The sequence below is a fragment of the Lotus japonicus genome, chromosome 3 (genome assembly GCF_012489685.1).
Source record: "Lotus japonicus ecotype B-129 chromosome 3, LjGifu_v1.2".
In the NCBI taxonomy this organism is placed as follows: Eukaryota; Viridiplantae; Streptophyta; class Magnoliopsida; order Fabales; family Fabaceae; genus Lotus; species Lotus japonicus.
The window spans coordinates 82827625-82845235 of NC_080043.1; the positions used below are offsets into that span (position 1 = coordinate 82827625).

A 17611-nucleotide genomic window follows, 5' to 3' on the forward strand; every position below is an offset into this window, starting at 1 on the left:
GTGAGCACCAAACAATGAATAAGTTCATAATGTATTGTATATGCTTATACTATCATGCCTAATACGGCGTACCAAACAAGCCATTAATTAACTTTTTTTTGATCATATTTTACACTTATCCAACTCTTTTATCCTATCATGCCTCATGTCTCGAGTATAAACAAATAAAACAATCATCACTCTAAGTGTCATGAGCTAAGCTCTTAGAATAAAGTTTACCTTAATCAGTCATAAAATATTTCCTAGCAAAACGAAGATACCAATGCCTCAACTGACTAATTAAACACAGCTATTGTCCTTTCACACCCACCACACAGAGTCCACTGCTATTCCGTGTTTCCTTTTTTTTTTTTCTTGAAGATCCCAGTTAACTGAATACAGGCCCCAACTAAACTTGACAGGCCACTAGTATTGTTCAAAAATAAAAACATACACAAAGCCCACATTGAAGGACCAGATTTATTTATTTATTAATAAGGACCAGATATTATTAGATATTATTGCATGTTACAATTAAGTTTTCAGAATTCACGTTAGTTTTGAGGCACTTTGCATATAATCTGTCAGAATGACTTGATGAATGCCTTAACAATTTTATCAAACAGAGTACACTAGTTGATTTCTTGCTTTTACAATTTTAGGGGTAGAAACTAGAAACCAATTGGTTTTGGATGTTTATTTTTCATAAAAGGTTATCTAATTTGGTTATGAAGTAACTTAATCACATTTTAGATAGAGCAATAACATTTAAAAGAAGTAAATTTAAAAGTTATTTATTTAGTTAATTTATATAAATAATCTCATTAGTTCAAAGCGTGAATTACCCCATGAGGTGAATTAGACAATCCATTGTCATAAAAGCCATTGAAAGAACTAAAGCCTAGTATTTTGTATTGAAATAATAGCTAGTCGACCTCCTTAAGCATTTAGCTCAGAGTTCAATCTATGAGTGATGTATATGGAACATGATTTATTGAGTAAGACCTACTCACTAAATGTTATCACATAGCCTCAAAGAGATTAGTCTCATGGCCACCGACTAAGCGGTACCTCGATACAATCGAAAAAAAAGAGATAGAAAGAAAAAATTAAGGAAATTGGGTGAAATAGAAAGTTGGATGTGAACCAAAACACATTAACCACTTATCTAAGTGTTGGGATGACTCATAAACCATAAGGCCCGACGAAGTCCAAACCGACCCACAAGGATTTGCTCTAAAGAAAACATCGTAAGGATGGCCTGGATGACCTGATTCAGGAACGGACCACACCCTGGTTCAACTGGCATAGTGTCCGAGCGGCTTCGCAAAGGGTTGAGATGAAACATTAAAACATGACGATACCAAGCCAACCATGCACTTAGAAGCTCCACTTAAGGACCTATAGAGACACTAATCAAAGATACTGACCTTATAAATACAGTATTTATCGTTCATTTACTTAACATGCTATTCATTCTTAGCATTTCTTGATTTCTTCTAAGACTCATGGATTCTCTCCTTTCTCACACACTAACTTGAGCGTCAAAGTCTCTTTTACAAGTACTAAGATAGTTGAACGTAACTAAAGGTAAGAGCGAAAAATGGATAAATAAAAACTTAAACAGTTAAAGATAAATGCATAAATCTAAAGTGAAGGACGAAAAGATAAATAAGTTGGAAAGTAAGAAAATAAACGAAAGTAAACATGAAAACTACAAGAAATTTGTAGCTTGTATTGATGATTTGGTTGTGTGTGTTACAAATCAGTATAGAGGCCTGTTCATAAATCAGTCTAGAGGCCTAATTCCTCTTCTTCGGCTTTCTTGCCCCTTCATTCAATGACTAGTCTTGTTACTAGGTGTCGCGACTTTTTCGCTATTTTTATAGCCATTGCATATTCTTGCAAGGGATCCGGATCCTTTCCAGCGGATGCACGGTCCAGCAGTGTAAAATGGTGAATGAAAGAATTGTTGGAAAAATAGGGAAGGAAAGCTGCGCCGTGGACGAACCACTGCCTTGAAAGCAAAATTCCGGCAGATCTCTGGTGCAATCTAGTGCCGGGTTTGCTCCCCAAAGTTAACACAGCCGCATGCAAGATACTGTGCACTCAGAACCTAAGCATGCTGGAGTCTCTACAACAATGCTCAGAAATTACAAAGAAAGGAGAAAGTGAGATCTTTTCTATATCCTCTCAACCACGGTTATAATCCTCTTCTTATATACCCAATAGCCAAGCTATACGTCCCATATAGAGTAACAGCAAATTAAAGCTTCATAATGTTTATGTTACAAAACTTTTACAACATCAATTAAAAAATGAAACTGAAAGAAGACCTTTTAACCCCATTTAATATGTTTAAAATTAGGGTAACTGAAAAAGAATCAAAACCATAATTTTCTTGGTGTCATTATTCCAACAAGAATAAAATAAGAAGTTGGTCTCTCACCTTAAGTTAATCATAACCCTTAAATATATAAATCAATGGATGAGATTTTGCTGGAGGGATGATGGAGAGGGATCTGCTAGAGAGGATCCATATCCTCTTGCAAGTTAATTGTGTGCAAAATATCTAAAAAAATATTAATATCTTTCATTTTTTTCTTCATTTTTTCTTATAATATTTTGTAAGAAAAATCTATAGAATGAAGGCACAAAATGAAAGGAATTTATTTTCTTAAAAAAGAATGCTTATTTTAATTGAAATCCAAACTTTTTATAAAAACAAATTAAATACTTTTTTTCTCTTTTAGAAAACTAACAAGAGAAGAAAGCCACACTACGAAACTGATAGAGTCCTTTAACAGGATCACTTTCAGTTCCACAAAAGGTATATCAACCACTTTGGTGGCTGTTGGTGGTCTGCGAGCTCCTTTCCTAGCAAGCTAGTCCGCTCCATATGTATTATTAAACATTTTCTTTACGTTAATTATTATGTTGTAAACACATAATTTACGCATTACATATATTTAGTGGAGTAAAGAAAGCTAGGTACGAAAAAAAAAATGAGAAAGTAAATCACATGATATTTTTTTTTGAAAGTAACAATATGATTAAAAACTTTTTTTTTACATCGGAAAGATAAATTACAGCCGCAGAAAATTGAACCCTGGACTCTAACCTTCAAACCCAAATGTCACAAAACTCTTACCACTTTACTATCCATATGGACAGACGATTGAAAAAGCTGAAATAGATATAAATTAAGGTAAAAATGAAGTGGATATTTAATTATTTATAGAAGTATGAAAGATTGCTCTTATTTCAATTCATTTCCTTTGGTCGGTACATATTATTGTAATGGGGCCAAATTAATCACTAGTGTTTAAACAGAAGAGGAAACAAAAACGTAAATAATAGAGGACACGTAAGAAACTTTGTAATTGGGGACTTACGAGTGTGACAATGCAAATAGTGGAAACTGGAAATTAACAAAAGCTTGAGACAAAATCGTATATTATATTATTTTATACAGGATCATGTTTTGCACATGGTGCCAGCATATTCCAAAATATAATTATCTCAACTATAGTAATTATGAGTCTGAAATCGATCTCTTGTGGCCTTATAAATACTCAGCACTCCCTATACTTCTGCTCACCACAAGCCAAACAGGCTTTTCTCTTTTCTCTCATTTGCATAAGACATTGTTTGCAGAAGCAGCAAAGATGTTTTCCGGTGTGACAGGTCTGATCAACAGGGGCCAGAAGGTGAAGGGAACGGTGGTCGTGATTCACAAGAATTTGCTGGACATCAATGAACTCACCAAGGTTAAAACTGTTAGTGGTGCCATTACTGGCGCCTTCGGTGCCGTCGGTCAAGCCATTGGCACTGTTGTTGACGCCGCCACTTCCCTCGCCGGCCGCTCTGTGGCCCTGAAGCTCATCAGTGCGACTGTTGCTGATGGTTAGTACTTATTTAAAATGAAATTAATTTCAGAGCCTTGTTTCCAAAACAATAATTGTACTTCTTTAAAAAAAATTACTTTTGAGAAATTATTATTTTTTAAAACAATAGTTTTAAGAGTTAAGAATGTGTTCACATAAATATCCAATTGAATTCTGCTAATTCAGAAAATATATTTTATTTTAATTAATTAAAATTAAAAGCAAATATGATAGTTCAGCCAACATGACAAAGTGTAATTAGATGCACTGCAAAACTATAACTTTACACCAACAATAATATATACACATTTAATTTTTTATACACTTCATTTTCACTCATTTTTTTTCTATATTTCTCTTCTTATCATCTATTATATCTCATACTTTCTCTCTCATACTTTTTTTTTCTATCTCTCTCCTCCTCCACTTTCTCCACCTCATCTTAGAAGTATGAAGATAAGATTATTCTGGAGAAAAATCTATCAAGTGATACTTAACTATTCTTTATGTTGATAGTTTGATATGCAGGAGCTTTATTTGTAGGGAGACTTTGACTTACACTATGTCGGGTTGAAATTGGAAAAATAATTTAGCAATAAAATAATAATTACAACATAAATTATTTAAAAAAAATTAATAGCTAATTAATTTATTATCTAAGTGAAATCACTTGTTTAAAATTTCAAACAAACTTTTTTTAACAAACTGGACTAGTTGAAATTGAGTTAGTAAAATTAATTTTTGCGTAAAGTAATTATATAGTAATTTTATGAAAAAAGGGTATTTTTTTCAACTTGAGTCAAGAAAAAATATCTATTTTTCTTAAGAAGGAGCTCTTAAAAGGCAATAAAAAACATACTTAAAAGAGATAGGGAGTGATTTGATAGGAAAAACAAATATATAAATAAGTAGAAGTGAGTTTAAAGAAAATATGTGCCTAAAATATAAAATTTGTATTGATTAATACTCATCCACTTTTTCCATTATAATTTATAAGGCTGACACAAAAATGACGTTTAATAACGGTTTGAAAAGGAGTTTGTTCACTAATTAGTCAACTAAAGCAAGATCTTTTATTTTCTTGTAAAAAAAAAGTTTTTTATTTTCTGCTTTTACCATAAATGCCAAAATACTATTTAAATCGTCGAATGAAGTATTAAGAGCCGATGACATATAAGATGAGAAAATGGAGGTTCAGAAATCAATCTTGCAGGGCTGTAGTTTATCGTTCCGATTATCACACTGAAACTGGAAATCAAGTTCAACAATTCAGAATTTAACTTGTGATTCTTTTTTGTAGCAAGTGGAAAAGGGAAAGTGGGGAAGCAAACCTGGGTGGAAGGTGTGATTACCAACTTGCCAAAATTGGGAGCAGGCCAGACTGCATATGACATTCATTTCGAATGGAACTTCGATGAGATGGGTATTCCCGGAGCCTTTTATATTGAGAATTTTCTCTCAGGTGGTGAGTTCTTGCTTATCAGCGTCACTCTTCACGACATTCCAAACAAAGGAAACATCGACTTCCTCTGCAACTCATGGGTTTACAATAACAAAAACTACAAAACTGAGCGCATTTTCTTTTCCAACCAGGTAAAAGTTAAACCATTCAGTTTTCAATTCCATTTCCCACAAACTTGCTAAGAGTCAATTTGGATCGAGCAAAATCAATTTTGTTAACACATCAACCAATATAAATATTAGAAAAACATAGGTTTGTTCACGCAGTTCGGTAAAATGTGTCCACGTCTGCGACAATAGAGCAGGTATAGTTCCGTCTTATTAATTAGGTTAAGAAATAAGGTTACAATGTTACAAGCATTATATAGAGATAATAACGTTCTAGATTACAACAATATCCCTCACATTACCCATGACTCTACATAACACATACTCAACAAACTTAGATAAAAATATTATGTTTTGAGTTTTAGAGAATTGATTTCAGATCCAGGAGCTACTCTCTAGCTTCTGCTATGGACATGATTAATTGTGAGATTTTAGTTTTATAACTGAATTCATCAAATTACTAAACAAAAATCACTTTATCATAAAAGTATGAATTCACTTTTACTTAAATGTTGGTTAATGCAGACATACCTTCCGGGTGAAACACCAGCTCCACTAGTGTACTACAGAGAACAAGAGCTGAAGACTGTAAGAGGAGATGGAACAGGAGAGCGCAAGGAATGGGACAGGGTCTATGACTACGATGTTTACAATGATTTGGGCGATCCCGACTCCAACATTCGTTTGAAACGTCCAGTTCTTGGAGGGAACAGCGATTTACCTTACCCTCGAAGGGGAAGAACCGGCAGAAAACCAGCTAAAAAAGGTTAACTTTTCTGTTCTATGCAAGATGATGTTTAACCTGTCACTTGTAAAATTATGAGATGTTTGTCACTTGTAACATTTTCTCTGTTATGTTTCTAAAAATGTTGCTGTGTTGCTAATAGTATATTTTTTTACTGTCATGTTTTTGGACAGATCCCCAAAGTGAGAGCCGCAGCAGCTTCTTTTACCTTCCAAGGGATGAGGCATTTGGTCACTTGAAGTCATCAGACTTTCTTACCTACATACTCAAATCTGCAACTCAAAATGTTATACCTGCGCTTCGATCTGCAGTTACATTACAATTCAACAACCCTGAGTTTAATACCTATGATGATGTGCTTTCACTCTATGAGGGTGGGATTAAGCTGCCAACTGATGTACTTAGCAAGCTTAGCCCTATTCCATTGTTCAAGGAATTCTTCAGGTCCGATGGTGAACAGGCCCTTAAGTTCCCACCACCTAAAGTGATTCAAGGTATATTATAGCATGTTTGGAAAATCTTCTATAATTGATTCTAAAGCCAAAACCAATTATGGAGAGAATTTTATGTGAGTAGTTTCTGCGAGTCAGAATTGATTCTGGGAAAAATTAAGTTGATCCGAATATGCTATTAGGAAATACACTCCTAGAAATGTTTATATTAAATAACTTGGAAAGCTCATTGATCTTTTGAAATAATCTTATCTTGAGCAGTGAATAAGTCTGCATGGATGACTGATGAAGAATTTGCTAGGGAGATGATTGCTGGAGTAAATCCTCACATCATTAGAAGACTTCAGGTAAACTTGATAGTTTACTGCTGAGCTATTAAAGAAAACTAAGTATTTTTATATCAATTTTTCATGTTAAATTTGTAATTGGTAATTAATTAACCTTATTGCTTGCTATATTTAATGCAGGAGTTCCCACCTAAGAGCAAGCTAGATACCCAAGTCTATGGTGATCATACCAGTACAATAACCAAAGAACACTTAGAGCCAAACATGGGTGGGGTCACTGTTGAAGAGGTAACCAACCAAAGAACACTAGAGGAATTTGAATTCTACTATTGCTTTTCTGTAAACTCGGTTTATGTTGATTGAGATGAATCACAGTGACTAAATTACGTTTTGTTGAACAGGCTCTTCAAAGCAACAAATTGTACATCCTAGACCACCATGACCCAATCATTCCATACTTGAGGCGAATTAACGCCACTGACACAAAGGCCTATGCTTCTAGAACCATTATTTTTGTTCAAAATGATGGAACTTTGAAGCCTTTGGCCATTGAGCTAAGTAAGTTGAGTGACAGTGGTAATGATAAGTCTGGTCCTGAAAGCACTGTTTACACACCGGCAGGCCAGGGTGCTGATGGTACTATTTGGCTACTTGCAAAGGCTTACGTTATCGTGAACGACTCTTGCTATCATCAACTTGTCAGCCATTGGTAATTTTGTTGAATGAGATTTATATGTTCAGTCTTAATTTATCAATCTATCCATGAATTATTCATTAATCTCTTTACTTGTATATATGACAGGTTAAACACTCATGCTGTTGTCGAGCCATTCATCATAGCAACAAACAGGCATCTTAGTGTGGTTCACCCTATCTACAAGCTTTTGTTTCCCCACTACCGTGACACAATGAACATTAATGCGCTTGCACGGAATGTCCTGGTTAATGCAGAGGGCATTATAGAATCAACATTCTTGTGGGGAAACTATGCTTTGGAAATGTCTGCTGTTGCTTACAAGGACTGGAATTTCACTGAGCAAGCACTACCTGCCGATCTACTCAAGAGGTAGTAGCCCTTACAAGATATAAATGCATTGCATTTGCAGAACTTTTATGAGAAAACAAAAAGTTTGATTTCAAAAGTACTTGTTATGTTAATGTGATATACCTTGCTTGTTATCCAGGGGAGTGGCTGTTGAGGATCCTTCTGCCCCGCATGGCATTCGCCTGCTGATTGAAGATTATCCTTATGCTGCTGATGGACTAGAGATATGGGATGCTATCAAGTCATGGGTAGGAGAATATGTCAATTTGTACTACAAGTCAGATGCTGAAATTGTACAAGATGCTGAGCTCCAAGCATTTTGGACAGAACTAGTGCAGGTCGGTCATGGTGACTTGAAAAGTAAGCCATGGTGGCCTAAAATGCAGAATCGTGCAGAGTTGATTGAAGCCAGCTCCACCCTCATTTGGATTTCTTCAGCCCTTCACGCAGCTGTGAATTTTGGACAATATCCATATGGAGGCTATATCCTGAACCGGCCAACTCTTAGCAGGCGTTACATGCCTTCGAAAGATGCCGAGTTTGATGAGCTCTCTAAGAACCCTCAGAAGGCCTATTTGAGGACCATCACAGCAAAGAGTGAGACCCTGACTGACCTTACTATTATAGAGGTGTTGTCAAGGCATGCTTCTGATGAGTTGTACCTTGGGGAGAGAGACGGCGGTGATCTTTGGACTACTGATACACAGGCATTACAGGCCTTCAAGAAGTTTGGAACAAAGCTGGCTGAAATTGAGAAAAAGCTCATTCAGAGGAACAGTGATGAGAGCCTGAGGAACCGGTATGGGCCGGTGAAGATGCCCTACACTCTGCTCTATCCTTCTAGTGAGGAAGGATTGACTTTCAGAGGCATTCCTAACAGTATCTCCATCTGAAAAGGTTTATGGTTGTGTTGCATTGCAGCTTTAAATAAAAAGATGAGAAGGAATATGATTCCCTCATTCCCCTTTGTATCCAATCCCCTCAATTCCCTATGTGTGGTTACCATGTATGTTTGATGCATTACATCAATAAGAACTACTTCTATGTTTTTACTATATGTACTCTGCTAGACTTGCAAAATGAAATGCTACCTTCGTCCTTCATCCTTCAAAATATAATAGATGAAATGATTTTCACCCAAAAGAATAAGTACAGAACAACAATATTTGCTAAGCCAAATTAAAATATTCACAACATGGCTGTCATGAAAATAAGATGCTAGAAAACATCATTGCTTCAAATCATTATCTTCTAATCGGGCAAGAACCATTCAAAAGAAGAGCATTGCTAGATGGTTCGAAGACTTTCTCTCACGAATTGAACGAACCAGTTATTTAACCTATAATTTCTGTTTAATAATACATGAGCTGGTGTTATTATTTAACCAATCAACCAATAACAGTGGGGGAAATCACACAGACGAAATTCGTTTCGTACTGCAGCATTTTCCTCAAAAGAAATACATGCTTTAGTGTTCATCATATCATAAATTTAGCCCGTAGTGATGACGAAACAAGACCCATCTTTGACTAATCAAACAGCCGAATTGAACTAAAAACACAAGTGAAAAAAACGTACAAATGGAATTCAGGCATAAAAATAGAGAACATCTAATCAACTTGGATTTAGGTTCTCTTTTAAAGCATTACGGGGGAGATGCAATAGAAGATGTTGGAGATGAACCTCCATTTGATAATGATATATCCAACTGAAGAAGTAGCTGATGGTACAGGAACGGTAATGCCGATGATGACATAGCTGAAGACTACGATGATGAAGAACAATGAGAATCTGACTTATGAGTTGGTTGGTAGAGTTACTGAAAAGTAAAAGAGCAGTAAAAAAACAAATGAGTTTACAAGTTGAAGGCTGAGGAGAATAGCTCACAATTCAAGTACAAGTTGATATTAGTCGTGAAAATCTTAAGTCAAAAGAAAGACATCGAGTTGGAAGAGATTTTTGTTTTCACCCCTGGTAAAGATGTCATCAATTCGGTTAGTGCTTGGTTTGGCTGCAAGTTTTAATCTAGATGTTGTAATTGAATTTGTTCATGGGAATTTAGAAGAAGAAAATTATGTAGAGCATCTAGAAGGATTCAAGTCAAAGGCAAAGAAGATTCACTATGTCAATTGAAGAAATGTTTATATGGACTTATGCAAGCACCGCATTTGTTTCGGTAATGAACACTCAAGAAAGGGGAAGACCCCAAACCCTAACAAAGTTTAGAGATGGTAATAGCCTAATCCTTTGGATAAATGAGCAAAAAGTCATGTATAGTGAGTGTCAAGACCCCTTTTATAGAGGTTACATGGGCCTTAAGTTTACTACTAATGGACTTGTTGGGTCGTACTACGTTAGACCCCACTTCCTTACATGCATCGCTTGCCCCTGGCTACTGCCCTAAAGGGGAGGTCAATTAATCTCCTAAGTCTGTCAACTCGCCCCTGGAGAGTCCCTTCTCTCGAGGGCTTACTGCCCCTGGGCGATCCCCGCCTCTAGGGAATGAGGGGTTCGTCCAGTCCACAAGACACCGAGCTCGAAACATGAGAACACAGTGTGTCTTTAAAATGCCTTCAATCGCTGATTCTACTCAGTTTCTGATCAATCGCTTACTGGATGAACGCCTTCACCCAGTTTAGCGTCGATACAAATAGTTCCATTACTTCATGATTGAGTATAGATGCTAAAAGAATACTTTTGATAAATGTAAGCTTTTTCATTGCTTTCTTCAACTTGCTAATTTTGTTATTGTTTGTCCTATAAGTAACATATCATCAAGATACAAAATTAGTACGATGAACTCACCATAAAATATCTCTCTACAAAGGCACAATGATGATATGTACACACATCAATATAGAGAGAGTAGTTCATTCTTTACAAAATCACTTTTACAGATAAAATTACAAAAATGGACCTAACTTGATAGATACAATATAAATGTGGAGTTTCAAAATTGGTAGTATTGTAAATGAACACTTAAAAATACATTTTCTTAATGAAAAAGTATCTAAAACATACTTTTTTTAAACACACTTTTTAAAGTTTGAAAGCACAATTTTATTTGACGGAGAAATGAGATGACACACAATGTATGAGTGAATCACCATTTTGGTCCCTAAGAAAGTAGACGCCGGTCATAGTAGTCCCTAGAAATCATTAATGGTGAAAAAAATTCCTGAAAGTGTTGACGTCGGTCATAGTAGTCCATATCTATGTTTGACCGTTAGTCCCTGAAACGGAAAGTGCCAATGTGTTAAGTTATGTGCCACGTGGGTTTCAACTTAGTCCCCGATATTATCAATTTAGTCCTTGACAAGCAATTTAATTTAATTATAATTAAAAAAAATAAAAATAAAAATAAAAAATCCCAGTTAGAATTATGAATTAAAAAAAATGACTAAATATTAATTATAGTAGTTTCCGACGTAACAAAATAAAATTATAGTAAAAAAAAACTACATCTAGAGAGGAACCAAGATCATCAGATGAAAGAGAGACCAAAATCAAACAAAGATCCATCCACACATCATCATCTTCTTCATTTACCGTCACCACCGTTCCCCTCGCCATGGTTGAGCCACCACACTATTTCTGGAGAAAATCACCACCACCACCTTATCCCCTCGATTTCGGCCAAAGTACTGGACCAATAGACAAACCGACACCACCTTTCGACTCCCCGTGAGGTGCGCAACAAAACCCCCAAGTCAATTCGTCGTTTCGCCACAGCCGCTGACCACCACGGCCGCCGCCTGAAAATGGCTTTTCCGGACAATTACTTCGCCGTTTGAGGAAACAGACACCACCACGAAAATTCTCGCCGCGAGTAGAAGAGGATCCAGTAGCCTTTCCCCATCGCCTCCATGATCCGCCGTGGAGGGCGATTTCCGGCCAAGTTTCGAGGTTCTTGAATCGCGAAAGCATCAGCAATCAAGGTTTGTTCATAAAAGTTCCGACCTTTTCGCAATTTGCGTCTTGATTCGTCCAGATGGGTTACTGGGTCTCTCTGATTTCCCCCCTGAGGCTCAGATCTAGTGTTGGAAATTTCAAGTTGCAGATCAGAGGTTTGTGTCATTCTGGTGACATGGAGAGGGCGGTGATGTTCATGGGGAGGATGGAGGAACATGGCATCAGGCCTGGTGTTCAGACTTACAATGTGGTGATTCGTTATTTTTGTGATGCTGGGGAGCGTGAGAAGGGTTTGAGCATGTTTGAGAAGATGGGGATGGTTTGTGCTTGCCCAATTTGGACATGTATAATGTTCTGATCAGTGCAATGTTTGTGAGGAAGAAATCAGAGGATTTGGTGGTGGCTGGGAAGTTGTTAATGGAGATGATGACTAGAGGGTTTTTGCCAAGGAAATTTACTTATAATCGGGTATTGAATGGGCTTGCTCTGACAGGCAATCAAGAGTTTGGACAGGCAACACACAAGTTATTCTGGGTTTTTTTAGCATGTTTTCTGGCAAGAAGGATAAGAAAGAAGAAGGATGGGGAGATAAGTGGAGGTGCTGGACATGAGTTTTTAACCATAGAAACATACATGTAGGGGATGTGGCCAATTCCTATCTTTCTCTTAGGTTCTGGGTAGATGTTGTCAAACAAAAAGGTTATGGGTAGATGCTATATTCAATTTGGGTTTCATGTTTGCTTGATGGTAGAATCAATTTAGGTTATGTTCTCGATTCCTACTACTGTTTTGATTCCTAATTTTTTATTTTTTTAATTCATAATTTTAATTAAATTTAATTCGAATTTTCTATTTTTATTTTTTTTTAATTATAATTAAATTAAATTGCTTGTCAGGGACTAAATTGATAATATCGGGGACTAAATTGAAACCCACGTGGCACATGTCGCAACCGGGGTCGCGGCGGGACGGCGAATAACAGTTTTGAAATCAGAAGAGTCGCCACCAATATTTATTAACATGGAAAACATTGGAAAATCCATAGAAAATGGTTTTTGAAACCAAATCCAGATCCGGGAGTCGATTACGTGAGGGGAAGGTATTAGCATCCCACAACGCCCGTTTATAAAACGGCACCTCTAATTAATTGTGCAAGATATTATAGCTTTAAAAATATTTGTTTCACCCCAAAATGAAATTTCCTTTTATTATTTAAGTAATATTCTAATTAACTATTTCACCAACTGAATACCTTTTTTATTGTTTTAATTATTTTATTATCATTTTGAAAAATGAAGATTGTAGCTTAAAAAAAACAAAATGCCTACTTATTAGTCACGTCTGCTACCACTTGGGATTTTGTTTTACTTCTAATAATATATAATATAATAATAATAACAACATCTAACGAAGTTAACAATTAAAAAAAAAAAACTTATCCTAAGAAAGAAAAAAAAAGAAACTGACTGAAAGAGTAGTGGCGAAGTGCAGCGGCGGAGACAATGAAAACAGGGGAAGAGGTGCGAACTTAATTTGACAAAAATTTGAATTCAATTGGAGTGGTTCATACGCACTTAATCATTTTGTTCTTCCTTTCTCTATCTATAGTACTGTAAAATTCGGTTTTTCATTCGGATTGTATTTGATTTTATTATCCATGCTCAACAATTTGATTACAAAGTTTGATCACTATGAATATATAGAGGTTAAAAATCACAGAGATACATGTGAGTTTGCAGTGTTACAATAATTTGTGCAAAGGTGAGATAAGAAAATGAAGAAAGACAACAATTACTTGGTGATAGAACCAGTTGCAATTAATTTCCTTTCCACTGCTCAGTGACCAAACTCTCCTCCTCAGCACTATCTATCTCAACACTCTGTTCTGATTTTTTCTTCAATATTCTGGTCGTGTTTCCTCCTCCCCCTCCTTTTTACACTGCCAATTCTCTCCCTTTATATAGAAGATGGGACTTTGAACATTGGCAAAATAGCAAACGGTGCATTTATTTCTCCACTTGATATCCTTGACTTTGGTTTCTTGATCTGGTATGCTGCAAAGCTTTGACAATGGAGCTGCTTGAAGCAGCAAACTTGGACCTTTTGAACAATGGGATTGGACTCCTTGGATTCTATGCCAACTTGAAATTTTGCTGCTCCTCCATTCCCACGTATTTTTCATTCTATTCTTTTCTTCAAATGCTTCCAGGATATGCTTACTAGTGGTTGCAAGTAGTTTGGAAAGCATTTGATGAGATCCAAATTTTCAACAGCAAATCTTCAACTTCACCAGCATATCTTTAGGCCTCAAGGCTAGGACATAGCATGCAAGACAAGTGATGCGCATGCACCTAAAAGCTTTTTTCTTTTTTTTTTATAAAATTGAAATAAGAGAAATTTGAACAAAATTATAATTAGAAAAAGATAAAAAGGGTAGGATAAAATTAGGCGTTCACAGTTGCCCCTCTTTACTTATTATTTTACATAGAAAATATGAGAAATAAATGTTTCCATATAGCTATGGTAAAATAAAAGTAAAGACATGAACTCTAATTTTATCCAATAGCAAAGAAGGAATATATGTCCAAAAGAAGATTAAACCTCGAAGGGGCACGAGGCCCTGTTGCCAAACCTGTAGGGGCACGAGGCCCAGCTGAAAAAAAAAAAAAAAACTGTAGGGACACGAGGCCAAACTGCCGAAACATAATCTTGGAGGGGCACGGAGCCCTGCTGGAAATTAAACTCAGAGGGGCCCCGAGCCCAGCTGGAAATTAAACCTGGAGGGGCACGAAGCCCTGCTGAAAAATAAACCTGGAGGGGCACAGAGCCCTGCGCGAAATTAAACCTGGAGGGGCACGGGGCCCAGCTGGAAATTAAACCTGGTGAGGGCATGGAACCCAACTGAAAAATAAACCTGGAGGGGCACAGAGCCCTGCTGAAAAATAAACCTGGAGGGACACAGAGCCCTGCTGGAAATTAAACCTGGAGGGGCACGGGGCCCAGCTGTTAATTAAACCTGGTGAGGGCATGGAACCCAACTGAAAAATAAACCTGGAGGGGCACGGGGGCCTGCTGAAAAATAAACTTGGAGGGGCGTGGAGCCCTGCTGAAAAATAAACCTGGAGGGGCACGAGGCCCTGCTGAAAAATAAACCTGGAGGGGCGTGGAGCCCTGCTGAAAAATAAACCTGGAGGGGCGTGGAGCCCTGCTGAAAAATTAACCTGCAGGGGCGTGGAGCCCTACTTAAAAATAAACCTGGAGGGGCACTGAGCCTTGCTGGAAATTAAACCTGGAGGGGCGCGGAGCCCTACTGGAAAATAAACCTGGAGGGGCGTGGAGCCCTACTGAAAAATAAACCTGGAGGGGCACTGAGCCCTACTGGAAAATTGTAACACCCCGATTTCCAGGTGTCACTTTAGTAACCAAAAATAATCTTTACGCGGAAAACAGGTAATTTTTTTTTTCTTTTTTGATTGTTTCCTTTTAATAAAAGCAATAAAGAAATAAAGACAAAGCCCAACAACTAAACTAACCGATATACATCAAATATAAACATGTACAGCCTCAGCTGCACTTCCACGTCACACACACTCGCAGTGACTCCAAAGTAGTGTGCCCGTAGGCAAATATTTACAGATCCAGAAGTGTGAGTGAGAAAAAGTATAATTACAAACCACCAGGAGAAAGTCGGCCTCAAAATGGCCTAAGCAAAGACCCCTATGGTCCGACTGACTCACTGTGATCCCTCCGTAAGAGAATCACACAAAAAGCCATGCATCGGGAACCTACCCTGTCCCAAAAGCAAAACGAATCAGAGCTATTACAGTAACAACCAACTCCAAAAGACTCTAACCACCCATACCCCACACTACTATCATCGACCCTCCCTCGATCAGGCATGAAGTCCGGGTCCTCGTCGAAAGCTTCAGTAATAGTCGTTCCGCTCCGGGTCTTTCCCGCACAACGAATCATCACGAACCGGCTGACAGACGCCTGGCAGCAGGCCGACCGCCCAAACACAAACATACAAACAAAGCCAAGGCGCTAGGGTCAACTTACAGAATACAATAGATATACAATCAACTTGTGATAAAGGGGATATATACATATGTTGTATATATACATATAAGTTATGTATTGCCTACTCTAAGGTATATACATAGCATGTTCTCGAATCTCCTACACAGTTCAATCATTAATATCTAACGATGTTCATCAACATCAAATCATCATAATCTCAACATATGAAGTTAGGTGATAAGGTTAGTCAAACAATGTATCGTCCTCCCAACACACACGTATCCAACTAAACCAATGTTCCATGTCGTTGCCCGAGGGTAAACGACGATGAAATCTCACGCTTCCATGAAGTCTCACGCTTCAATGGGGTCTTACGCTTTCACGAAGTCTCACGCTTCAGTGAAATATCACACATTCACGAAGTCTCACGCTTCAGTGAAGTTTCGCGCCTTCACGAAGTCTCACGCTTCAGTGAAGTTGCACGCCTTCGCAAAGTCTCCCACTTCAGCAAAGGTGTACGCCTCCGCAAAATCTCCCGTTTCAGCGAAGGTTCCCGTCTCCACGAGGTCTCCCGCCTCAGTGAAGTTTCTGCTTTCACGAAGTCTCACGCCTCAGTGAAGCTTACTCACTTTCACGAAGTCTCACGCTTCAGTGAAGTTCCATGCTTTCACGAAGTCTCACGCCTCAGTGAAGCTTCCCGTTCTTCACTATGGATGGACCATTCCCGTTATCCATCCTGGATGAACCATTCCCGTTATTCATCCTTGGTGAACCATTCCCGTTATTCACCATATGATATGCACAGGTGAACCATTCCCGTTATTCACCCGATTGATGCAATATGGTTAGCCAAACAACGAATCGCCCTTACCACGGAAGTGTTTAGCTCACAACCCAATCCCAACAAAACCATGAGTTAGTGTCGGTCAATACAACACAACTCCCACCACAAAACCCACAAACAAAGCCCAGAGTCTGTGCCGGTCAATACAGCACGACTCGAACAACACTCCCAAGAGTACTAGAGTACTCGGTGACTTTCAATCATCACCATAGCTCACCTTAGTGGCTTTCCCCAATTCCAAAACTCTCCAAACCCACAACAAAAGCCGACTTTTCCCCGTCTTTCATAAATATTTTCCCCTTTAGTTCTCCTATGATTATTCGTTTAGTAAAAACGTTTCGAATTGAATTAGTCAAGTTATGAGTTTACTTCTCAAAGTCTAAGTCTCCCAGAGTCTCTAGTTTTCGAAATTCTAATCATTCTAAGTTTTCCAAAAACCCTCCAAAAGAAGTTTCCCGGGGAAAGTCTAAGTATTCAAACGAATCCCAACAAATGGCTAAGCCTCAAACCCCTCGTTTGGACTTGCCTAGGGTTGTTCATCCAACCCGAAATGTCAAAGATCACCAGATCAATGAATCTCCACTCCGAAGTCGCGTCAAAACGCTCAATCCAACACAACATCAACATCATAAGTTATGAAAACATTCATAACAATAAACCATCATCATAATCAATATCATAGCAAAGCATAAGTCGAATTTATCGACGCCTATTATGAAATCATAGCTAATATATATATGTAAGTTGCCCTAACCTCGAGCTGTTCCAGCTTCGCAAACAAAGTTCTCCTCAAACAATTGCTCTGAGTCTTCCAAAGTTCCCTCAACTGAACCTCGGAGAAAAACAAAGCAGAATCCAAACAAAATCGATT

General features: G+C 37.6%; 1 protein-coding gene across 1 annotated transcript; it reads left to right on the forward strand.

Moving 5' to 3' along the window:
• Positions 1-3564: 3564 nt before the first annotated feature.
• LOC130746504 (linoleate 9S-lipoxygenase-like) lies at positions 3565-9019 on the forward strand. Its single transcript, XM_057599146.1, has 9 exons — positions 3565-3885; positions 5167-5459; positions 5961-6201; positions 6354-6674; positions 6894-6979; positions 7100-7207; positions 7321-7628; positions 7722-7985; positions 8104-9019. The coding sequence occupies exons 1-9, from the start codon at positions 3648-3650 to the stop codon at positions 8855-8857; spliced, it is 2613 nt and encodes an 870-aa protein (XP_057455129.1). The 5' UTR covers positions 3565-3647; the 3' UTR covers positions 8858-9019.
• The last annotated feature ends 8592 nt before the right edge of the window (positions 9020-17611 follow it).

Bases quoted from the DNA above. Each gene is read 5' to 3' on its own strand.
- LOC130746504 (XM_057599146.1), top strand. From the start codon at position 3,648: ATGTTTTCCGGTGTGACAGGTCTGATCAACAGGGGCCAGAAGGTGAAG. The intron at 3,886-5,166 runs GTTAGTACTTAT...TCTTTTTTGTAG, and splicing joins CAGTGCGACTGTTGCTGATG to CAAGTGGAAAAGGGAAAGTG. The intron at 6,202-6,353 runs GTTAACTTTTCT...GTTTTTGGACAG, and splicing joins CAGAAAACCAGCTAAAAAAG to ATCCCCAAAGTGAGAGCCGC.